Raw genomic sequence first — 26,441 nt, forward strand, 5'->3', positions numbered from 1 at the left:
CAGATACCAGAGATCACTTTAAACCTAAATTTGTCTACAATTTCCATGATGCTACAAATACAGACTAAACATATATATTTACTTTCCCTTTGAAAGTATTAGTTTCTAAAAACTAGTTTCTTGACAGAAACTCCAACTTTAAAATACCAAGATTTTTTTACTTAATGTTGACATTTACATCATAAGAAGTCAGCATTTAATTTATTATATGGAGATAAAAAATTAGATACAGCACATTCAACATATGGCACAGAAGGCCAAGGCAACCATCCATCCTTACTGACTGTTCTGGCAATTTCTACTTACCACTTTCCTGTTCTCACAGAAAACCAGTCTAGACTGTTTTTCTCCATCTGCAGATGGTGAACCTTTCATATAAATGGTAACACTGCTGTTTTATAGCCTCTGAAGAGGATCTATTTCTTTCCTGCCACACGATTGTATGTGAACCTACCACAGTACAGAACTGGTGACATCACTCTATAATGGACCCATATCTAACCACACAATTGGGAATGGCTACATTTTCACTGTGACAGCTGTGTACTCAATCTGGTGACTGAAAAATGGATGCATGCCTAGGGAAAGCTGTCTGGGAGAGGAGTGGAAGAACAATTCACTTGGACCGCATCAGCCTCCCTGAACTGAAGCCCCAGCTGAAAAAGAACAACAAGCTATAGGCCAGAATTATTGTTTTGACAGATGAGATGCAGCCCTTGGCCAGAGCTTCTCTACCCCAGCTGAAATGAAGAGATGGGAATGAGAAGACTGTAACTGCTTTAAAAACAGGCTTGGTTTTAAGAACACTGTTCCACAGGTCAGTGGGAGTATGGAAGGAAGATCAGAAAGCTTTCTGACATACACACACGAGCTGACAGTTTATTCTCCCACGGACATCTCCCTCTGCAGAGCCAGGCAATGGGAAGAGCATGAAAGGCATTTTTCATGGTTAGTGCTTGGTAAGGAAGGCCAACTATACAAATCAGAGACTTGCACAGGATGCTTGGAAAGGAAACAGGGTTCTTTTATTTGCTCTCCTCCCATCTTGGAATCATGCACATACTGAGTGGTTGCTTTGGAAAGTCAGCTCCTCTGGGATATCATTTTCTTTTGAGTGTTTCAGGTTGTCCACCCACCACCTTCAAAAAGGGTGTACAGCGAGTAATAACAGCATTCTGTACTGTATCTGCCTACTGAAAAATATGTGCATAGCAACTTCAGCTTTTTCTCCCCTCAAAACCACATTTTTGATTCTCCATTTTTCCTCAAAATACTGCTTCTGTGCAGACTGAGGCTTGTCATCACACCTTTGGTATGTGCCACTCACACACACTAACATGATGATACTCATGATCCCATGGAGACATGCTCATTTTTTCCCTGCTTACAACAGTGGAAGAGTAGTTAAGGACAGTTACCTCTCCACTGCACATTAGAGAACATCATACAAAGAAGTAAACTGGGGCCACAAGCCTCCAATTTACCTACAGGCACTTACATGTAGGTTTAATTTTAAAAGCATAACTTATGATATCCTGCTCATTCTTCATTCTGTTCCTCTGAGTTCTCTCACATGAACAGAAATGCCCACGAATAAACCCCACTGCTATAAACTTGCCTGTCTTATAGTAGCATGTCCCTTGTTTTGAAAGCTCTTTGCCTGTCCCCTTTCCCTCACACCTGGCAGTGTTTTCTTTCATCATCTGTGTTCTCTTTGGGTAGATAAAATACCAAGTACAATTTTCACCTTCTCTGACTTCCTGCTGATCTATATCTCTCATCTGTTTGCTAGGTCTTACTACAAAGAGAAGACTGCAGGAATCACAACTCTCCACAAAAGACACCTCAGAAAAGTGTTAAAAACTTTAAAAGCCTTATTCATGTCCCAGCCTGTGAACAGTCACCTCTTCTCCGCAGCTCAAATCAAAGGTAATGAACAGAAAGAAGTCAGATGATGAGATTCACCACTTCAGGTGCTTTTCCCATCTCCAATCCAAGGAGACTGGCACAAGGAAAAGCAGTGGAATCATAGTGCTTGCAATAATTTCCAGAAGCAATACAAAGGGATGCCGTCTGCCAGTACTAACTCCTTTATCTTGCCAGGATTTCTTGGCAGCAGCAGTGGAGTGCTGTGTTCCGTGTTTTCTGGGATTTAGGAAATGCTAAATCACTCGGTGTCTGTTCAGTTTCTGCTCTAAAGAAAGCGACCCGTTCAATTCTGTTAATGTGGAAATTCAAACTGATACTACTAAATCACCAAGAGTGTTTTCAATCCTATCAAAGGTACTGCTGATTCCAAATCTAGTCCCTTTTTTGGGTGAAAATGAGAGATGCACCTCCCTGTTGGCTGAATTAAATCAGGGCTTAGTACAGGAAGGGAACATCTTCTAAAATTTAGTAAATGTGGAGAGATTCCCAGTGTCTAGCCTTCCATGACAGCAGCTGACTATTCCACTTAAACAGGCCACAATATTAAAAGAAAAATTAAAGGGCACTGTACAATTTTCCTAACCAAACTTAGGCACGTCCAGCAAATGACAGCAACAATCATTCCTAGCAAGATCACCAAAGTCTAGAGAAAAAATATAAGTTACACTTCGTGGAATTCCTTGCCAAGCACTGAACAAGCAACAACTCTGCCATGGTCTGGAAAAGCCCACTGACATCTAACCTCTCTCAGAGCACTTCATGCATGCACAGATCATGAGCCTCCAAAGATATGCATCATCCTCTTCCCTTCCTTTATTTGTTTTTTCTTAGAGACTCTGCAACTCAGATCACCTGAGCAGAGGACTGGTACTGGTCTGAGGATATTCACATTCATCCTTTAAACCTGATTCAAAAACGTTTGGGGCACAAGAACCCAAGAACTGGGCCATGCCAAACTACTGCTGCTGAGACAAAACACAACCTCCTGTGCTTGACACACTTTGTGCCATAAATACAAGAACCAGTAGCTGGGCTACTCATGGTGAGTGCTACCCTCAAGAGCACTCACCATGTGAGCAAGATTATTTCATTAGCAAGCAACAGGCAATGAAAACCTTAGGCTCAAACGGAGATCTATAAAGCACAAGACCAAGTTAAGACCCCAGGTGAATCCTGGGACCAAGTATTCCAAGTCATCCTTCACAAAACCCAGGACACGTAAAAAGACTGGTTTGTATATATACACATACATCTCTGACACAGAAACGCTACAGACAATAAGTTCCAAGAAAGGCCTTTTTTGTTGCAATTTTTAAAATGGAGATGTGAACTAAAATATCTGCCACAGCAGTGGATACAAAATACATGGAGAAAATCTTCTATTCTGCAAGCTAAGCAGTGCTCATGTATGCTTGATGCTGTCACATTAGGTAAAGTATGGATGGACGGAAACTTGGCCAAGGAAAAAGTAATGGAAATACTGTTGGACCACTCATTTTGCACAGTACCACTTCCAAAAATGCCCTTAATGACTCAGGACTTATACAAAGTTGCATCTGCTCTCCTTTGGGAGTCCTGGACAACAAGGCTAACAAGGCATCTGAGCTGTATTTTGGCTGAAAGTAAACACCACCTGCTCCAGCAGACAATCCCTTTGAAAACACAATAAACATGGAACAGAGTCAATTAAATATGAAACAAGAGCAAGATAACCCAGAAGGGCATTTTCTGAACCAAATCTAGGTACAACAAAAAAACCAAACTCAAGAAAGCAACTGAGGCTGTAGAAGCATTAAAAACCTTTGGCACATCACAGTTCTTGACTGTCTCAGGGATCGGAGAGGTTCACATCATAATTTCCAAAGACAGCCTAAATAAGTTATTTGGGAGTTTGCACTTCCACATCAGGAATGCTTTTCTGGCCATTAATCTCTGCTACAAGTCCTCTGCAGAAAGAGGTATTAAGGTCTTCAAGGCAATCCCTACCCCAGAGCTGTTTTCCATCCGATCCACGATCAGCATCCCCAGTGCTCCGACCAATTTTCACAGCCACACAGTAATGCAAACAAATTCTGGGGCTTTTCAAATGATGGGTTTTTTTCTATGAGCTTGAGAGGCTAATCTCTATTTTTTACACAACTATACCACGATGACAACTGAATTCAACAACTGTATGTCAGTGCTGTAATGTTATACAATCTGTACTGCATTTCTTAAGGACAAAAACCTAAAGACTGTGACAGAAGACGGAATTACAGCACTTCTGCTTCAAATGCTTTACTACCTGCAAGGCTTATGTAACAAAAGAGCAGAAATACATTTTTCTCATTAAAATACTGAAATTTCATACGTAATTGTGAGTCTGAGTTAAGATACCTCCAGCGGCAGTGATGCTTTAGGCTTTTTTCCTCCCCTGAGTTTGAAGAAAGCAGTAACGCTTATGTAACACGGAGGAGAAGTTGTAACAGGCTGGGCAGCCCTAAGTATTGCAAGAATATTATAGGTGTGATAGTGCTATTTAGTACCCCACTACCTTTAAACACAATTCCAGATAGACTTCAGCCTGCTTTACGTGCCCTTAGCTACAAGACTAAAGGACTATGTAAGGCTATAAAATTAGCAGCAAGAGGTACAACTGAAAGATGAATGCAGGGTGTCCAGTAAGATAAAAGCTTATCAAGTTCAACTGAGGTTTACAAAATACTAGGTAACAGAGCAAAGCATCTATAATGATTTTGTAGTTAGTTACGAGAAGAATAATTAAAAGAAATAAAGAACAAGCTGTGCAATACTTTATATGCTTTGTTTTCAATGCAATACAAAAATTCTCCATTTTCTCCCCAAATAAAAGAGTAAGTATGGAAATGGATGGGTCTTCTGTGTACTAAAGGCAAAGCTAGTATTAAACTCCAGAGAAAACATACTTTAATTTCACTTATGGGTTAGATACATCCAACACATGGCCTGCTGAACTTCCAGTATCTGTGGGATTTTATGTTCCTTTGTCTTCCTCCTCTCCCTCTGAGCTGTGTAATTCTCCTCATCACCCACGCCTGCAAACTGTGTCTAGTACGTGAGTCTTCTCCTCCTCCTCACACACTTACCCTTATCTGACATGTATTTGTAAAATATAAAGATTTGATTAAGTTTTCGCTTTTAAAATAGGCAAAGGCATTTCTAAATTTTTTTTTTTTTGGAAAGACATACTATCTTTATTGAGAAGATGCATGCAGCTTGTTCATCCTCAAAGAGATTAGAGTGTTTCAGAAAGCTCCATGATTAAGTTTTCACTTTTTCTGTTCTCTGGTGACTCTTAAAAGGCTATAATTTCAGTTCTGTGTTAAAATTAATTCTACAGAGTCTTACTACATATTTTATGCCAATAAACTGAATTCCTTCTCTTGAAAGTTCAGAACCAAGCCTAATTTGATCCATGTTTTCACTGCACTTGGCACCAATTAAAATTATTTCACTGTTTTGCTACTTTACACAAGCAAAAGGAATGTAATCACAGCTAAGAGTAGCACAGGTTCTAAGACTAGAATGAAACAAGCAGTTGTATTTTTCAGTTACGTTTTGTCATTCAAAAAAGATAAGTATTTTCTCTCTGAACTTGCATATTTCTGACTACAAGTTTAAAATGCATCACATGAAAATCAGATGTGCTCTCCAAAGTATTTCCTTTTGATTAAGGCTTGAGAAATTGCAAGAAAGGAAAGAAATCATCAGCAGCTATCTGATACAACATCATTTATGATAATGTATTTGTGTGAAAATGTCAAAAGCATCCCCATCAGTTTTCCTCACTTAATAAACAACTGTTTTTTGGAGCTTTACTCTTGTAAAATACACATTGCATTGTTCTTACCATACATGCTGTACTCCAGATATCAGCAGGTGTACTGTAACCTGCTCCTATTAAAACCTCTATGGATCTGTACTGTCTTGTCTGGATGTCTTCTGTGAAGTGTTTATGCTAAAATAGAAAGAACCACATTAATGGGAAAAAAAGAACTATAAAAGACCTGTTCTAAATAATGAGCAGCTAAAATGATGTAATTACACTTACCACCCAGCAGGCATTCCCCAGGTCAGCAATTTTAACTCTAATTTTATCTGCATTTCTTGGGTCCAGTGGATTCACCAGTAAGTCAGCAGCACGAGTTTTTGCTAACACAAGCAAAATGCAGAACAGTTAGCATGTTAAGCACACTATTCATTACCTCTAAGCAGTTTTGCCTTGACACTTCATTCAGTGTTGTCATACACTGAAGACATCAGAATAATCTGCTGAACATTAAAAGAAGTTAAAGCAACATAAACGGGATTTCTTACCCTGATTTCTAAATATCCTTATTCACTTCCAAGTGCAATTTTTTTTTCCATTTTTTAGCTGCCAAATGACCATTACTACAATGTCCAGAAGAACTAAGCAAAAGCAGTGTATATGCTTCCCAGAACAGGCTCAGACTCCAAGAACTCACCCACTACACACATGAAAGATATGTTCTTGGAACAGTGTTTGAGAAAATAAATCGTGCACCACTTCCATGCCTGGTTAAATTTTAAAAATCTGGCTGGATTTCCCCACACACACTTTTTTTTTTTTTTAGTTGGTTGGTTTGTTTGTTGTTTTGGTTTTTGTTGGGTTTTTTTGTAAACCTATCAAAAGGGTAAAAGACTCACTGAAACCTGGCTAATTTGAGAGCCTAGGGGGCTGTCATCCTTTTCACAAATAATTCAGCATTCAAAGTTCTCTGAAGGATCTATGTGCATCAATTATGATCCAGACTAAAAAGGCAGAATTTTAATCTGAATTATCTTGCAATCTTTAGAGGCTCTTGGAACACTGAAACCTTAACACACACCGGTGGAGGTGCTGCTTTTCCCTGTTTTGACATTCCACCAGCTAGTTCCTAAACCACCCTGGAAAGAAGGCAGAAGACACCACCAGGTATCACAAATCACAGGGAAGCACAGGACTGGTCTCTGTTTCCTGGACCCAGGGCTACAAGGTGTAAACTGGAAATTGAAGGTAAGATAAGAAAGAGGTACTCGATCCAAAAAAGCACTTGTGACTGCAATGATCTGAAAGACTTGGGAAGAAGAAGATACACCAGGTATGGGATGAGGACAAAAAATACTGGATGTCTAATGGTGAATTAGGAGTGACTGAAATCAGATGGAGATCTTCAACTGCCGGCACAGGAAGCCTGAATGGGTCATCCGAGCACTGAGTATTAGCCAATGAGAAAAGAAAGCGGCAGGGTCCACTGGAGGAGAGGGAATGAAAATACAGGAATAAATAGCAAAAAGCAGTGGGGGCAGTGACCTCAACAAACAGCCCTCTAAAAAAGCTGGAATGCAGTCCAAGATTCAAGTTTATAAAAAGCACCAACACAGAAGTAAAAGCACCAAGGACAGAAGTAAAACACTCAAATGATGGGAACTAGTAAGAGTAGTACGATTAATAATAAAGTCTTCCCTTAATATTAAAGCATAGCACAGTGTAACTTTTTTAACACAATCACATGCATTACTGAAGAAATAACAGAACAGAAATAACCCAGTTCAGCAGTCTTTGCAAAAAGAAAAGAAAGAAAAAGAAAAAAAAAAAAGGAAAAAAAAAAAGACAATGCTAGATAAATCCTTCCCCCATGTCTTGTTGAAGGACTCAGTACATAAAGTGGAATGAACGGGGGAAAAAATGCCTCATGACTAAGACATCTGAATATGGCATTAGGCAACAGCTTTCTTCAACCTTTTCCTAAGAGAGGGACCTCAGCAGGTAATAGGAAAGTGCCCAGTATTTTTGTGGTTTTCTAAAAGCTTATGGTGCTTAAGTCCTGTCTCTTCTGAAAGATGAATTCTTGGACTCTGTATTTGACAAATACAGGTCATTTACAACTGAAAGTGAAGTCAGAACAAGTGTATTTTCTAGAAAGTACTCACAAAAGAGCATCCAAATAAGCTTAACCTGTGCACAAAATTAGTGAACACTTCTGTGTCCTAGTTCCATAAAAATTAAGAAGTATCACCTTAATTCTCACAGTTTCGGCATGACAGTGTACTTAGCAAACATTCGAACACTGGAAAGAGGAGGAGAAGAGTCAAGAGGAAATTACAGATCTATCTTCAGGGCATTTGGTCAGGCAGTGAAAACTTGAAAAAGATATAAACTGATCATCCACTGAACACAAATTGGTTTGTGCACGGAGTAAGGCACGTACCCCAAAAAAGTAAGATTAAACCATGTCACTTAACAATGCATAGCAATGCCTAGAGAAAGAGGAACAAATAAAAGTTTAGTACGAGGAAAGGACAATAAAGATATGGTGAAAAATGATGTAGCACAATTGAAAAATATTAAATAGCCTCTAACTCCTGTATGCTGCTTCTTTCTAAGTACCTTCATGTTTTATTACTGTTATTCTCAGTATTATTATTGATGCCATTAATACTTGTTACATTCAGCTCTTCCTTTCTTCAAAAAAAGTCAACTATCCCTGAATTTACTGTCTGTATTCTTTCTTTGCAAGAAAGGTGTGTGAACTGATGGGACCAAAGAGGAATAAAGTAGGTTTGTTTCTCCAGCTATGGAGATAAGTTGTTTCCATGAGGACAAAAGCAGCTTTAATCTCTGAAGACATGAGGATTTCACACACCACCCCAGGAAAACAGCAGTGGAGTCTTTCTGCCTATATACAGCTGGCAGAACAAAGGAAGAAACTACCAGGCATCTAGGAACCTCCTCTCTATTGTTTCAGGGACTTTAGAGTATAAGGAGATGCACTACCTTATTTGCCTGGATCTTCCAGAAATGCAGTTCCACTGAGCTGTGTTTCATTTTGTATTTCTTACCTCACCTCTCAGACCCTGTCATAAACGGTGTGAATTGTTCTTCTAAAGTCTTAAATCAAGAAATACACTTGACTGTATTTTTCAATGCAGCTCTATTTAAATTTAGTAACTCTATCTGTGACAATGTTGATAGCAGGCTTCGTGATCTTCTCCCTAAGCTCCCATTTTCTTCTATCCACTTACAGATTTAGTCTTAGTATTTTCTTTATTGAAGCTGAAACCCATATATTTATCATTTAACCACTGTCACTATAAGTAAGATCTATGTGTAATATCCTGAAGCTATTTAATTCAATGGCAAAAATCCAAGTCTTTGCAATGACACCAAGATTTCACCTTCCATGTCTTCAAATGGATGTACAGGCAAACAGGATTTACAGGCTAAGGTTCTGGATTGATGGCCAAAATTTAAATGTCCGAAACTATGCTGAATATAGAAATGAGTTGAGGGTTGGCAACATGCCCTGCTGAATATTAATAAAAGGTTACAACAGGAATTGTTTGACACAGAAAGAACAATTAATGAATGAAAACACAGCATATTACAGAATTTTTCAATATGACAGAAAAGATGTGTTAAGAAGTAACAGACAGAAGCTGCAGCCAGACAAGTTCAAACTTGCTACGATTCTTCTAAAACAATTCAGAGTACCGAGCAGTGGAACACTCTTCAATCACACTAGATTATAAATTTATTTGTCCATTTAAAACCAGGTGTTTTTCACTTTGAAAAATTGTTTTAAACCAACAACAAAGGTTACTGGGCTTAAAACATGGCGTATTACTGACTTGTTATCAAAGGACATTCGATTACATGACCTCATGCTTATCTTCTACCTTTAATCTACAGGAAAGATGTTTATTCACTACCATGTATTTCCTTTTTTCTTTCACATGTAGATTTCTCAATGCAAATATTTCTTCTATGATAATTTATTTATCTAATACCCCTTAAAGGCAAGTTCTAGAGTGGAAAATAACCCATAAATCACAGTTCTGCAAGAAAAATCATCCAATTTACTTAAACAATCTTTTCTTACCCTAACCACTGCCTTTTTACTCCGTTTACCTGCCTCGTTTATTTAATACAATACACACCCCATGCTACCAGACAGAAGACACTTAGAAGGGCCCTTACTTTTTGGCAAATCCCCAGTGCTGGAAGCTGAAACAGTTCTGCTCCTGTCATGAGACGGGCTGCTCTCCTCTCTTTCGGTTACAGTTGATCCTTCAGAAATAGCAGAACCACAAGCTACTGACTCTAGAGCCCCAGAGAACACCGACGCTGAAAATTCAGAGAACTGGGACTCGGGAATTTTATGACGTCCATTTGGCAATTCACCATTAAACTGTTCATAGGAGCTGCTGTAAGAGTAATCACTTTTTGCACTTGGATCATCAAGATTATACTCCTCTGGATTTGGACATTCTTCCTCTTCCTCATCTTCATCTTCAATCTGCTGTTCCAATAGGAATGGGCCGTTCACGATATGGCCATTTGTTTTGGGGGATTCTATCCATTTAGGGTCTGTAGAGTCAGTGTTGACAAGTTCCTGCTCAACATCATCATCTTTTTCAGTGTTTTCCTTCTCTGTGTCTTCTTTTTCATCCTGATCTTCTGCTTCACCTAAAAATTTTCAGCAAGCAACACATGACATCATACATCAATAAATCAGACTAAAATTAGGCATTCATCCTTTTTAACTCTTCACTAACTACCTGACTTCTGACATATCACGCAAGGAAACACTGAACATCGCTGAATTATGCAAACCTTAAAATCTGAATTAAAGGCGAAAGAAAGAACCAGGAAGGCTGTTGGAAAAATAAACAATGGGAAGTGGTTCAGGAGGGAACAACCCAGAAGAAAATAATGTTATGAAGGGAAGATGAACGAGGCCTTCAAAGCAAGCTTTTAGAAATCTGTAATTCCACCTGTGTCAACAGGGAGTCATCATAGAAGTAGGAAAATGCTTTGTAAGAGCTGAACAAAAACAAACCAAACTGAACTAGCCTCAGGAGTTACATCCTTATCAGGACTGAAGAGCTGACAAGAAAATCAGGGAAGCCAGAACGGAGCTGCACCATAATGATCATGGTCCAAGCCACCAGGACTGAACAGGAATTTTTAACAAGACATATCAAACATTTTAGTGAAGAAGTTGCAATCTTTCTTACCTGATAGATCATTACAATAACAACTGTAAGAAGGGGAAAGCAATGATGACCCCAACTACTACAATAATATTTTAGAAAAATTCATCTTATTGTTCTTCTACTTCACCAGGATACTCAGTTATTCCACTTAACATGGCATGATGACTGTTCTGTTGAATTTTCTATGGGCTTTTTTTGAGTTGTTTATAATTATAGGGTGCTATTGATGGTTCACGTCTGTAGGTCTGATTTTTCTTCACCTTTTTTGGTTTTGTAGTTACAATTTTACCTACAGGAGAAAATTAACGTAATGATCTGGGGCAGTTTGGAGATTTTGTTCGCTGCACCACATGCAACACTGCACAATTACTTTCCCCTCTGAAACAGCAAATTCAGCATCAATAAAAACAAGTAATACTAACCATCATCATTCCCAGGTTCTTCATCTACTACCTCTTCTATATCAGCTGTTTTTAGTTTCACCTCTGGGTGGTACTCATCTTCTTGTTCATTTGATGGTACAGCTGAGGTTACGTTTTCTTCTATTTTTTTCCTTTCAGCTTCCCGCTCTAGCTCTTCTATTTCCTGAAGGCGTTTTTCTAGCAGCTCAGCTTGCCTCTTCTGTTTTTTCTTCAGTTTTTTCTTTTTGTTTTTGGATATTTTTCCAACCTGAAATATTAATACCAAAGAAAGAAAAAAAAAAATGTAATTAATTATTTTCAAGGTATCTCACACCAAACTCATTTACAGTTTGATTAACGTTTTTTTGAAAATACTAGATGGCCACTAATTTAGTAATTATATTGCTTTTTTCCAATTTGCTTCAAATCAAGAATGACATAGGATTATATGAGGCAAAAATCCACCAAAATTTTACACAGTTAATCATGTTTTTACATGGTCATTATTAGATAGAAGAGCAAAATACATCTATAAATCTAAGATGCCATAATAGATTTCCTATGATCCTATAACCTTGAGTAAACACAATAACCTTAAACTTCAATCCAGATTAACAGATGATACTGAATTTGGAAAATAATCATGTATCATATTAATTGTTTGCATATAAATTTAATACCTGATCTCTCTCCCTGTATAATGCAGGTAATAACCAGCAAAAGTATTCTGAGAAAAAAGACACAAGAAAACTAAAGAGACTGAAAACAGTGTATTTTAAATAAAACCTGTGTTGTTTTATTTTCTTGCATAAGGAAAGCATTTTTATTACTCCCTCCTGGCCCAAAACATATGTATTACAAATAGCAGATGGCCACTATGTAGCTTCTCATTTTATGTAACGTAAGGATTAAAAACTCAGGTACAACAACAAAGAAATGAAAAATGAACATATCAGAGCTTGGACTGAAACAGTTCATTCAATTTTAATGGAATTGTGGCCCCTATTTTTACAATCTGGTAAATGAGACCTATTCAATTTTTAATCATTGTTTAGTAAGAAATCCTCACATAATCAAAAAATAAAGTACGAGAAACAGAGAGAAGCATTTCCTCAAAGGTTTATCTGTTAATCCTGTTATCTTCATAAAAAGCCATGGGATAGTCTAAACAAGACATTAAATTTCACTACCCTAATAATTTTCATCCATGTTGCATATCCACTGAAATGATACATATTCTGTACACACAGAAAGCAGGTTTGACCACAGCCATTTCTGAAAGGCTGTATTACCACTGGTTATTTGCTATATGCATACAGCAAAGAGAGCTTTCAAACCTCATAAAATTGCCTCAACTTTCAGGCCATGATGATTAAGGCCTTTATGCCCTTAAGATATCTGCAATGCACAATATTTAGTGCATTCACCCATTTTTGTCAGGGTTTGAACAAATGGATTACTCCTCAAGAGAAGAAAACGGCGATGCTTAACTTAGTTTGACGGAGCTATAGAACTGTATGTCTGTGAGAATCTCCATCACAAAAATACTGCGCGTAAAAGTGGTAAGGCCAGAGACATGAAAAGAAAAACGTTCTTTGAAAGATAAAAGCTTCATTCAAAGGAAGCTTTTAAAAGAGGGTTGAGGCTACTAACAGTCTAATACATATTAATACCCAGAGAAACCCAGAAAATAAGGCAGTTAAATTGTATTATATAACAATACTTACAGGCTTTTGTTGTGGAGCTGTACTCACTAAAAAGACAAAAAATAAATTATAAATAAAATAAACGTTTTCTTTTTCAAAAGTAACTCTAAAAAAGCAAAAACTAGTAAAAATAATTAAAAAACATTCTTAACAAAATAAGGCAGTGTTAAGTTTACTTCATTAGCCAGATTTTTTACTCTTTACAAGTACGGGCTGCCTGAAATCATCTGAGATTGCAAGGAGCTAGCAGAGTTCATGAAATTTAAAAAAAAAGGCTGAATCATAAAGAGTGGATAGAAAACATCAAATGACTGCAGAGCTGCCACAGATTAAATGTATGTAGTCAACTGGTAGAGCAGCTAGAGACTGGTTTAAACAGTTCAGGGAATATCAACGAAGATACAACTACTGGGTCGTACACAAAAGAAAAACCAAATGCTCATGTTTTTTGTTCTGAAACAAGGCAGTTGGACTACTAGGGCTGGAGGCATGAAGAAGTGCCTAAGGCAAAAAACACAGGATATCACAGAAAGAAGCAGCTCCAGCATGGGCCCCTTCTGAGCACCTTCTGAGCAGGATCCCATCAGTGATGGGGTCTGCTGAGACTGCAACGCTGACTGTCACACGCACAGAGCACCACAAGCCACATAAACCCCTCCCTCTGTGATCAAAACCAACAGAAATCACCAAATATGGGAGACAGAAGCAAAGTGGAAGTGAGCAAGACAAACTGAACGGGGGAGAACCTCTCACAAATTTCTGCACACACAGAGGCCTATGGAAATTGAGGAATGCCAAATAAAATACAGCTGTTTTATAGGTTCAGATCCTGCTGCTAAGCTCAGGGAAAAACCTACTTGAATATCCCTGAAAGGGCAAGGTTTTCAAAAACATTTTTAAACCTGAGCACTATCACTGCTATATAAAGGGAAATTATACACAACCTATTCCTGCAATGCTGTAAAGAAAACACATCTTCAGCTCCTGTGTGGAAAGCCATATATTTAATTACAATTTGCTAAGAACAAAGTGTCATAAGAACGCCATTCCTTAAAATAATATTTATTTTAATGTCAGGAAGCAATATAAAGACAGCATGAACACAATCGAGTTATTTCCACACAAATAACATTAAATCTCTAGCTATGTGATTACACATTATGTCAAATTCACTATAATATTTATCATTTATATGATTTTTCATCTACAACTATATAATGCTGTGAAATGGACTCTGACCACTGTATTTGTTCCCGATATAGAAAGTATTTTTAGCATACTTCACAGATTTTAATCTGTGATACATTTTCTGACAATATTACAATGGGAATTACTTCCCCACTGCCTGCAGCTGATGTGCTCAATTGGCAAATCAGTAGCAACCATAGTACTAAAAATATATAGTACACAGTACTAAAAAGAAAATCACTGGAAAAGCCACACTTCCTCCTGGTTTGTCTTTGCTTATTGCTGTAAACTTCTTTAGCTTGGCTTCTCCTAGCTAAACATAAGGTACAGCTCCTATCTCAACTCTTGGCAAGCTGAACAAAAACATTTTATATCCCTGGGAAAATGAGCTTATCACAAGTTAAGACAGGTACAATAAATTCCATTTTTAAGGGTGAAAAACTACGAATGTAAAACTTTTCACTGCTTCGTAAGAGTAAGTTAGAACAGATAAAAAGGCAGATGATTTCACAAGGATGCTGATGAACTTGTATCAGAAACAGACATAATCTAGATTATTAATAATTATCAATATTAGAGACACAAGCTTCCAGTGTGACAAAAACCCAGTCATTAACGTTTGTGGGATGGCAGGGGAGTTAAGTTTATAGCAATAAATCTTTTTCTGTATCTTGGGACTTCGAAAACTTGAACGTGTAAAACCGGTAGGAAATCATTACTCCGACAGTTTCCAGAGCAGCAGTAAGAATTGAAAAGACATGCGGTTTTTTGCATGCAATTATTTAAAATGTGAGTTTTCCTTGAACAAAATACTGTTAGCAATAATATACTGGTGGCAGTTTACTATGTTGCATTTCCATATCCTGCTCATACCTGCTGAGCCAGACGGGGGAGGAGCACCAGCCTTCTGCCACTCGGTAGCTTCAGCGGCCATCCTGCGCACGTAGGCATCATCCACGCACATCAAAATGTTTTCGGGCTTTATGTCCGTATGGATGATCTTGCACTTGCTGTGTAGGTAATCTAGACCCTGAAGAACCTAATTACAAAGGGACTTCTTTAAAATCTGCTTGAAACTGTAACTGAATTTATTAAGAAACTCAGCCTTCAGCTGCATTTTAAAATAAGACTGATTTGAGCCCAATGCTCAAAAGTAGCCAAAAATCAGAAAAAATACATTACCAAGTAGTAGCATAATGACATAACTTTCCACTGCAGCACGGAATTACAGAAGCTTATGAAGCAAAATTGTTTGATGCACAGTAACACCTGGGCAATGACAGAATTGCTTCATATTCAACTTTTAGAAATCAGTTTTTAAAACGTGTGTAGCACAAGTTTTGTTCAAGTAGAAAAATAAGATCTACATTATCATTAATAAGCAACCTGAAAACCTTACCAAACAATGCCACTCACAGTAGTCCAAACAGTTAATTCCAGTCTCACAAAAATAAAACCCTTTCAATCCTTCAGGAATAAGCTCTTCCTCTTTTCTCAGGTAAAAAGTGTTTGAATTACCTTTGTCTACATTCAGAAAGCCATTCAGGTTGGAAGACTGTATGATTCAAACCTTCATCTAAGTCACACCACCTTTAAAGTTGTATCTAACCCCAGAACCAGACCAGCCTGCTCAGAGTCTTTAGCCAATTCACTTCCAACCACCTCCCAAAACGCAGAACTGGCTAGGCTGTGTGCTGCTAGAGGACAAGAAGAGAAATGATAATCACACTCTAACTCCAAGGCAAAAGAAAGCTAACTTTATTTAGATTAATTTGTTTATATAGATTCTGGACAATGACCAGGGATTGGAGAACAAGGTTACCACCTCTACATCCCAATGCCCAAGCTAGAAGTCAATCAGTTGTCCCTCATCAGAGAGGAATGTGAAAAACAACTCTTGTTTATGTCATAAGCGTGAGAAGACTCCACTACAAAAATGTAAACATGCACAGAAAGCTAACAGAATATAGCAACTGCTGTGCACTGTCTGCTGGGTAAAAAACCAAACCTGAGTGGACACCAGGTGCAAGACCTTGGTGAGAAATGGAGTTTTTACACTGGAATTACATCCAGCTGACAGCCACCACCAGTGGTGCTCTCCAGGGCTCAGTACTGAGGCCACTCCTGTTTAATATCTTTATCAATGACCAGGACAAGCCGATCAAGTGCACCCACACCGAGTCTGCAGATGGCACCATGTTGGGTGGGAGCCTTGATTTGTTGGAGAGCAGGAAGGCTCTGCAGAGGGATCTGGACACACTGGATGATGGCCACAGGGCCAATTACGTGAGCTTCAACAAGGCCAAGTGCTAGGTCCTGCCCTCGGGTCACAACAACCCCAGGCAGTGCCACAGGCTGGCGACAGAGCGGCTGCGAAGCGGCCCAAAGAACCTGGGGGTGCTGGATGACAGCGGCTGGACGTGAGCCTGTGTGTGCCTGGCTGGCCAGGAAGGCAGTGGCATCCTGGCAGCACCAGCAACAGAGTGGCCAGCAGCACCAGGGCACTGAAGAGCACACACCTCAAATCCTGTGCTTAGTTTGGGGTCCCTCATCACAGCAACGACATGGAGGTGCTGGAGCGTGCCCAGGGAAGGGTCTGGAGTGTAAGTCTGATGCAGGGAACTGGGGGTGTTTAGTCTGCAGAAAAAAAGAGGCTGAGGGGGGACTTCACTCTAGAACTGCCTGAAAGGAGGTTGTAGCCAGGTGCGGGTCGCTTGGCTCTCCGAGGTAACAACTGACAGGACCAGAGAAGTGTCTTCAAGTCGCACCAAGGGAGGTTTAAATTGGATATCAGGAAAAAAGTCCTCCCTGAAGAACTGATCAGGCTGCTAAGACAACAGGCTGCCCAGTGAAGTGGTAGAACCACCACCACTGGAGGTATTTAAAAGAAGTACAGATGTGGCACTTAGGGACATGGTTTAGTGGCAGACTTGGCAGCAGGTTAGTAGTTGGAACTGATGCTCTTTCAGGTGTTTTCCACCCTGAATCACGTTATGATGTATTACATACATGCCTCTTCCTTGCTGAAACACTTTCTCCATAAAGTTGCTTTTCAGCAACTTGATTTTCACCGATTAGCAAAAGAACATATTTTGAAAGAACACATCCCAATGAAATGTTCTGAAGTATTTCAACTTGCTAACAATCTAACTCTACAAAAACTTAAATACAGACAGACAGCAATTTCTTTCAAGAACAGGCTATTTTCATTTTTCAGAGATACTATTTTTGTTCATCACTTTCATCATCATCATGGTATTATCTTCCACAGTAACAATCATTTAGTTTCCAGATTTTATTTAGAAGCATGACATGTCAACCAAAACGGCAATTTAATGTATCTTCACATCTATGAACAAGACTCATTGCTTCAACTTTTATTCTCTAAAGCAGCTCAGCAAACTCCCTTATCATAGGAAACCTCGATTAAAAAACACAACGCCAACACCCCAAAACCCCCTGTATGCAGAAGTGCAGGCTACCCATTAAGATGCTCTTGCAAACCCCAATGAAATTAAAATAAAATTACCTTAGATAGCAGTAAGAGTTCAGTTCAAATACCATAATTCTAACCTTCAAACTTTTAACAGCTGTGGAAAAACCGAATTAAAATATTAACAAAACTTACCTGTCGAATTATGCTTTTTACACAACGGATAGGAAGGCCTTGATAATTAGACTTGATTATCCATTTTAGAAGATGATGTCCAAGTACTTCGAAGACCATGCAGACATCTGTAATTTTATTAAGGATAACTTCCAAATAAACTTGTTCATGAGATCAACAAAAATGTTCACTTGTGTTCTGGCTAAAGGAGTCAGCAGCCACTTTAGAGGGAAAACGGTTCTCCCTAAAATGAGTACGGTAAATGCTTTGGTACCTCATTTCAATTATCTATAAACCCATACAGAACCACTGTCCAACTGCAGAATTAAAATAAAACATTTTAATTATGCGAATCTTGTCCATTACTCCTGTATGTTAACAACAGCATTAAGGTGAATTATAAAGAAAATAATTGTAAAAAGTAACTAACTCCTCTTTCTTTTCTTTGTAATAGTTGAAAGTACTGACTTGGCCTATGAGCTCTAGTTTTTAATAAATTTAAAATTATATGAATAGAAGGTTTTAGTAAGAAAAGTGTGCAGCAACTGTGTTTTAGAAAATGAACTATAATAACCACTTTTTAAATTAAGCTCAATAGAGTCACTTGACAACAAATATTAACATAGTATGAGAATGGATCTCTTAAAACCTGCACTTTTAACTGCAAAGAATAATGGCAATCACCAAAGGACTCTCAAACAAAAGAAATGCAGAACTCAGAAGCAACATGCAAAAACAATGCCAAAATGTTTAATCTGACACAGCCTTTACTACTGGCACCTGACAGAGGCAAACAATCGATTATCAGGAGAGATTATTAGGAAAAAATACGATGTAGGAACTTCCTATGATTTCTGCTTCAAGGGCTTTCCAGGTTAAGGGATTCTACACTGTCCTAGGCTGATTATGTGCCTGGGTAGGTTATCTTTCTATTGAGAAAATCTTCAGATATTGCAGCTAATTTAAAATTTTACCATCAACAACATTCTGGCAAGAAGTTATACAATTAGACTATACCAAATTAATCCTCAAACATGAGCTGGGAATGACCTTAATGGACCTGGAAACCATAAAGGATGTTCAATTTTTAACTACATGATACTACAACCTTGCAAAGAATAATGTAATACAAATAACTGAAAATTAACTGATGGATACTGCAGGAAAATCTCAATGAATTAGACTATGTCAGAGACCATTCATAGACATGACCACTTCTTACCTAACTTCCCTAAGTTTTATTAACTAGAGTCTTGGCAATGATTTTAAGAGTCACTGTCTTGTGTCAAAATGAAATTTACCTTTTCTGTCAGTTTATCACACACAGTCTTCTCAAGTACCTACCTATACATAAAGGTAACTCAAGTTCTAACATCTGCATCTTCTATACTGAAGTTACACCAACAGTAAAGGCTCTCAAGACTGGTCAAAGCACACTGTGAAGAACTGTAACATAACTGCTGCCAACTGTTCATCTCATTTCACTTTCCTGAATCCCTGTATTAGAGGAGACACTGAATAGTCATTTCCCACTCCCATCAGCTGGATGTACTCAGAACTCTGCTCCATTCAGAAGAGGAAACAGTCTTGGTTACTTTACCCCACAGTGAACACAAGTCACCAGTAGAGCACATACAGGATAAGCAGAGCACCTGAGTTCTGCAGGGCTTATTAACTGAGCCCACGCAGCAAAGCTGCAAAGCTACAGCAACACAGATTGCAGAAAGGCAGGACACTGCAACATTCAGAAATGAAATCCAGGACACCTGCCCACAGTCCTTCAGACCACTGCTGCTGCACTCTCCAATGCACATTCCTGACATTCCTTGCACTGTTAAGCCTTGCCAGTAACCAGAAGAGAAAGGGATGTAGGGAAGTCAACAGCTGAGAGGCAAGGGGAAAGCACCAAGAAGGAAGATGTAAAGAGCAATGGCAGAGACAGGCAGAAAGAGGGAAGGTCACCAGAAAGCGATGTCTACCTGAAAAAAAGGGATTGCAACATTTTGCTAGAAGGACTTGGACAAACTCAAGGGACACTCCATACTGGAGAGACAACTGGAATGGAGAGAAGATATAGAGCAGGCTCAGTGTTGGGAGTAGGCAAGAAAAAATGTGACTGTTGTCTGATTTACAACCCTGATCTGAAAAATATTAACCTTAAGCCAGACCGTCCAGAACAAAGAACTCTGGGAAAAGTTCTCCATTAACTATTATGAAACCAGCCTTGCAAATCCCAGGATCCTCCTACAGCACCCATAACCTCACTGGTGAGCAAGTCTAAAAAGTCCTGCAGCAAAAAAACCCCTGAAGCCCACCTAGCGGACATGCTTCTTGTGAAATGCTCCTCAAAGCAGCACAGGGGATGTCTCACAGGAGGAAATTAAGCACAGCAGCAAAAGTGAGAGTAAATGTAACATTAATCAGCTGACAGGTTTAAGTACTGAGAGCTGTACTTTCCTTGACTCAAATCCTACCTGTAACTATCTATTTGGCTACAAATACATGTTACTCAAGCACTTAGAAATATGACAAAGGCTAAAGGCTAGTTAAGCTCTAGTACCAGTACAGAAGACTTTAGGATGCATCACAGTTGCTTGTGGATTGGCAGCATTTTGTCACTATGACATTTAATTAATACTCTATATTCTTTGGAGATACATTTATTACCATCACTATATAATGTCTGATTGTGTGGAAATCTTTCCCTCTTTATTTTTTCCATCTGTCTCTCAAAACACTTGTTTCATTATGTGATTATTGGAATCTTTCATTAAAAAAATGCTACACTGAAATGAACATTTATTATGGCTCTAATAAATGTCCACTGCAAACAAACAATAATTTACCAAAAACACCAAAGAGCCCAAGATCATGAATTCTGCTATTTCATGAAAAAGTTGCAATTGCAATCTTTGCAAAATATACAAGTAGTTAAAAAATTAACAGCCTAGTTATTAAGATTTCTATGTATATAAACACTACAGCTCCTAGGAGAAAGACAACAGTTTGCAGTCACACAGTGCAGGCCAATGGCTCTGCACGTTCCCAGCTCTGTTCTACATGGTTCTTGCCAATTTTCCCTGGTCGGAAGTTCCATTTTGTGGTATTAGCCATCCAAAGGATTCACCCAACTCTTTTCTGTCTTGTTTTAGCTTTTAAATGTATTCCACAACCAATAAACAAGCCTCTATGAAGCATATGTTGTTTTATTTTATAGTCAAGCAACAGATACTTAGTGACCTGACCAAAGGAAGCTGGAAACAGCAGAGAGCATGGAAAAAATCTCAAATTACACTCTTTCTCTTGACCTGTGTAATTCAGTGACACTAATGTAGCACTAATAGGGCATTTTAAAAAGTAAACAGCACCAAAACATTTAAATCACTAACCTGCTCTATACCAAGAACCTACACCAAAGATTATTTTCCCGAGAACTTAAAAAGGAGCTGATAAAATAATCAGTGCAACCAGCTGCTGCTGAAGTAACTCAGGATGCACAAGCTGTTCTCAAGAAAACTCAAAGCGTAAGATACTTGGCATCATACTTTTGCTGGCAGTCAGGACTTTGACAGACTTCCAGATGCAATTTAAATTTGAGTCCAGTATCAGCCCATCCTGTATACTGGTACTTTTCTGGAAAATGTATTTTTCCGTAAGGCAGGAACATTTGCTTTCTACAGAAAAATTTCTGAACTGCCAGTTTTCAACATGAAGGCAAAATAAATTAGAATAAAAAGAATAAATTAACATCAGCTGTCCAGTTTTAATCTGCCAATACAAAGCTACCTGACCCCTTATTTTTCACTAGCACATGGTGTCTTTTGGCTTTCTCAGTCTAAGCGCTATTATTCCAAAAAGATGTAAGTTTGAATATGCTTTTAAAGTACTATTACTAACAAAATTTACTCTCCACACCTAGAAACAGCCCTTATCTTTAATACAGTTGTATAAATACACATGAATCTTAGTAAGAATTTACGAACATTATTGGGAAATGGCTCTCAGAAACAGATAAGTTATTTCCAGGTATAGCTATGAATGCATTATACTCCTTACTTCATATCAATGTTTAATGATAAAACAGTAATCAAAATTTTTGGTTTCTAAAAAGAATTGTTCTTCAGTTGTACTATTGTCAGACGAAAACAAATAAAAATGGGACCAAGGCAGAGGAGATTAGACACCAGTCTGTAACTGAGAACACTTGACCCCACATTCATTCTCACCACATACCCTAACTAACATCATGAGACACATGAACAGGATGAAAACTGCTTGCATGCTTCTGTCTGGAAGGATGCTTTCTAGTGAGCATTCAGATTTACTGACAGCCACCTTCTCCATTCCCCTCCTAGAAGATGGCAGTTGGTGAAAGATACCTTAATCTGATCTGCTGAAGACTGAAGGCACATCACCAAAATCAATGTATAATGACGCTCTCTAGAGCAGGAACTGTCTCTCTGGCAATATGACCCATGAACAAGGAGTTCTGCTACTGGGCTCCAAAACACAACTGGCACACACACAAGTCCAGCTGTAACAGTAAATGAAAGCACAGTAATATAATAAGCTGCTAAAATACCTAATACAATTAGCAACGAGAACTCAGTTTAGCTCAACTCTAAAATCAAATTATTCACAGACCCAAAATTTACCCCGAGAATGAGTCAGTTATATTCTACTTTATCACTCTCTTTTTCCACCACCCCTCTTTTGTTTTTTAAAGAAGGTTAACACCTGGTCAAAAGATGATTACATGATCAAGAGCAGCATCTCCATGACCTCACACTTCCCTCACAAGAAAGCAGAACCTGCTTCTTCATGACACCTTCTCTTTACCAGTCTAGAACAAAAAAGTATTTCTTGCAAGCTTTAGTTATTAGAAATGTTTTCAGTAAACTCTATTTTTTAAGTAACCTATCTCTAGTTCTACCAGACCATGACAGAATACGTAAGACTTTTTAAAATTTGCATTGTGTTCAGAAAAGCTAAGTTACTTTCACTCCAGAGAGTGCCTTACACACTGCACCTCTCTTTGCATCTTCATACATTTTGGTATTTATACTCTGTATATTTAAAGTAAGATTAACTAGAAATAATCCAGAACTAAATGCTTACTTATTTCAGTCGAACATTTTTAATGAGAATGCCATGTTCTCAAAAGGATACGAATTCCATTCATTCCAGAAATTTTGAAGTCATCAATTAGCTGTACAACCATATCCTTGTTGGGATCATTAGGGTCACTTTCACGAACCTAAACCAAGAATGCAAACACTGACATTTTAGGAAAAAATTCCCTTTAAATAATAATTAGTTAGACTTCCACACAAACTTAAGTATTTTGGAGCTTCAGAAAAGAAGTTAACATACAGTAAGCCAGATGTATAGAGGACAATATGTAAAAAGTCCAAGAGTCTAAAACCAGTTCTCTGTGGTTTTTTAAATTCACTGTTACTGTTATTATTGTTCTTGAACACTGTATTGCACCAGTGATACTTACACATTTGAGCAACTTTATTTCATCCAAGGCTGTCTCTGTATAATGCTGCGCACTTTTTACAACTTTCATTGCAACAAACCTTTTTCCCCTAGAAAAGCAGAGAAACATTTTCAACATGCACACTGAGCTGAAACAAACATACCTTGAAGGTTGGCAAATTTTAAATAGAATATTTCACAGTCTAGTGCATTCTTACATAAAACGCTGAAATTACACTTAACAATAACTTTTAACAATACTCTGTTAACAGCGTAACTTACTGAGTATTTAGTCTCCTTGATGCTAGTGTCTCTAAGAGAGGAATCTGCTTACACATTTTATCATTTAATGAAGGTAATTATATTTTTTTTCATTAAAGATACAAAAGAAATAACAATATAAGCTTATTCTTGCATGCTCAAGACAACATACAAATTCAATAAGCTAATTTGCCGAAGAAAATACAATTACATTTATTTCTGAGAGCTTTGATGAACCACAAGAGCAAAAGAAGACTGTAGGTATCTTTCTGAACAAAATGATAGCAAACATTTACATAACTTTATCATGCACATAAACCAAATGCTACTGCAAACAAAATAAAGTAACATAATAAGAAAAAAGTATATGGAAATAAATAGTTTTCTTACTGCATATCCCAGCATAGCCAGACTGTAGAGAAGTGTCCCCATCCTAACTTTCTAATAACATGATACCGGCCATTGAAAAGATCACCGATTTTCACTGGATGATAGCCTCCTTCAATGGAAAAATGAGTAGAAAAAAGAGAGTATTTAGAAAATAAACAACAAATCCCAGGTTCTCAAGTAATTCTCTTGTAACACAAATTTTCCTCTTGAAATTGTCCTGTACTATAAATAGGAAATATGAAGAAAATTTTAATGGTAAAAATTCTGCCTTGCTTGGCCTGAAGGGAAAAAACTCGTGTCCTGTAACTACTGTAGAGTTTATTCACCCTTCTCTCTTATGGCTTTTATTTATGGTAATATTACCATCTGTTCTCTATTTCCTCGGGCTTATCTTCCACTTGATGGACAGTACAGAGAAGATCTACATTATTTCTTTTATCATATTTGAAACTTCTCCAGTCAACATATTTTGGATGATTGCAGAATCTCAACAGAGATTGTTTTAATTCCCATTTGCTTTCAAGTAATAAAAGCAGCAATAAAATACTTCCTGAGAAAATGCTAAGAACAATGCAGACTTGATTGATGCTCCTCTACTTGGCTCCTGATCCACAGAAGCAATGCATTTTTCTGATATCTGAGGGTTTCACACTAAGGAGGATGAAGAGAAAGCAGGCAGCTTTGGGCTTTGTCTGAATTGCTTTTTCATTACTAAAGTCTGCAGTCCAAATTTAAACAAGTACACAGGTTCTCCACAACCCCAACAGGGAGAAAGGCCAACAGGACAGAGCAAGCTGGAACTCGGGTTTCTAGGACATGTAATGAAGCCTTTTACTTCCTTTGTATTTCGGGAGACATTCTCACTCCTAGTTAAACACAGGGAAGATGAGGAACACGCCAGATTTTTATTCAGACCTTAACACATCAAAAATAACATCCATAATTTTGCCTAAACTGCAAATATAATAAAGCTGCACCATGTAACCCTCCAGGACGTGACCAGTAGCAGACTCAGAGTAGGTCTCAAAGAAGAACTTCTTTGTCTCCTGCTGGTCCTTCACAATGCCATGCCCAACTGTCCTTTGGTTAATAACTGAGGCAGGATCCCCAGTTATTGACTAACCCATCTAGAATCAGAAAAAACTCAGACTACTTTCTCAAAGTTACTGGATCTGTCTTGAATCCCCTGAAAATCTTGTTAGAACTGGTTAAGACAATGAGAATTTATAACTTAATTCCTTGATTTAAAACAGGGATTTCTCTCTTATCTCCTTTTATCTGTGGGAACAGTGATTTCAGATCTGGATATATTTATATTCCTTTTTTGTTAATAACATCTGCTGCCTTAATAGAAATTCAACAGTTCTTTTAAGAACTCCCATATGCTGCCAGAGGAGATTAATAAATTTAACATAACTGTGCTACAGAATTATAACTATTACAAACTCAGGAGAAGGAGGAAGCTTTAATGATGTGTTAGACGCTGGTGTGTCTAACAAACTCTAAAACACACACAGCTTTGATATATATGTGCTAAGGTATAACTCCATGCTTAGCAAACAGCAAAACCAGCCTCACCCAAAAGCTGACCCTTCTCTTGGGGAAGACCTCCCCAGCCCTCCCATCATCGGGAAGGAAATGTTCATGAAAGCTGCCAGAACAACTCACCCAGCAAAGTAAAATACTTTTATTTCCACTGCTGAGTTGTACCAACCTCAGTAAGGATGCCCACACTACCATGCCAAAACTCCTTATTTCCAAATCAAAAACCAGATCATTTTTGGAACACCTGACTGGATTTACTCTCCAGCAGAGAAGGGGGGACACGGACTTACTGAGAGTAAGGGTTATTTATTACACCATCCATCTGCAAACAGAAACAGTATCAGCCACATATGAAGCCTTCATCTATTGCAGCTTCATTATTATAGAAATTTTGCTGAATAAACAGAAATACATGAATCAGTACTGATACAAAAATTAAAAACAAAACTAAATTTTATTTTGTCTATTTAAGCATCCTTCTAGTAACAGCTGATGGAGATATTTAATAATCTGGATAAATATAACCATATTTAAAGACTGGTTTGAAACAAACAATAATATAATTATTTGGTAATTTTTTTCCCACAAAATTCTATGCAGGATGATGGAGCCATAGGTGCAAGAGTAAAGTTAGGAGAACATACAGGAATTCTACCTTTCCATTACAGAAAAGGTTTGCATTTGTGAAGTGAATCAAATCTGATGATCTGCAAAATTTATATGAGACTTCCACATAACACACCATCACAGATGAAAATACGTTTCTAGGAATAGTTTAGGCAAACAAGTGGCTTTCAAGTCTACTCTACAAATAGCTTCTGGCATACTTGTGCTTCAAAGGGGCAAAAATAATCAAAAACTTATGACAGTTTCTTCCCATCACAGACAGAAAAGAAATCAGCATAGAGAGGAAAT

At 38.0% G+C, this 26,441-nt stretch overlaps 1 protein-coding gene across 2 annotated transcripts in view; it reads right to left on the minus strand.

Annotated features, from left to right (window-relative positions):
- Positions 1-26,441, minus strand: part of SRPK2 (SRSF protein kinase 2) — a 130,260-nt gene that overhangs the window by 12,459 nt on the left and 91,360 nt on the right. For both annotated transcript variants that reach the window (XM_040061370.2, XM_040061372.2), the window contains 10 exons: positions 23,982-24,090; positions 23,353-23,440; positions 23,019-23,106; positions 17,871-17,977; positions 15,116-15,281; positions 13,076-13,101; positions 11,370-11,616; positions 9,929-10,417; positions 5,999-6,099; positions 5,798-5,905 (listed from right to left, as the gene is read on the minus strand). In XM_040061370.2, coding sequence (XP_039917304.1) covers positions 5,798-5,905; positions 5,999-6,099; positions 9,929-10,417; positions 11,370-11,616; positions 13,076-13,101; positions 15,116-15,281; positions 17,871-17,977; positions 23,019-23,106; positions 23,353-23,440; positions 23,982-24,090 — 1,529 coding nt within the window. The remainder of the gene's footprint in view (positions 1-5,797; positions 5,906-5,998; positions 6,100-9,928; positions 10,418-11,369; positions 11,617-13,075; positions 13,102-15,115; positions 15,282-17,870; positions 17,978-23,018; positions 23,107-23,352; positions 23,441-23,981; positions 24,091-26,441) is intronic.

Source organism: Hirundo rustica, chromosome 4 (assembly GCF_015227805.2).
Source record: "Hirundo rustica isolate bHirRus1 chromosome 4, bHirRus1.pri.v3, whole genome shotgun sequence".
In the NCBI taxonomy this organism is placed as follows: domain Eukaryota; kingdom Metazoa; phylum Chordata; class Aves; order Passeriformes; family Hirundinidae; genus Hirundo; species Hirundo rustica.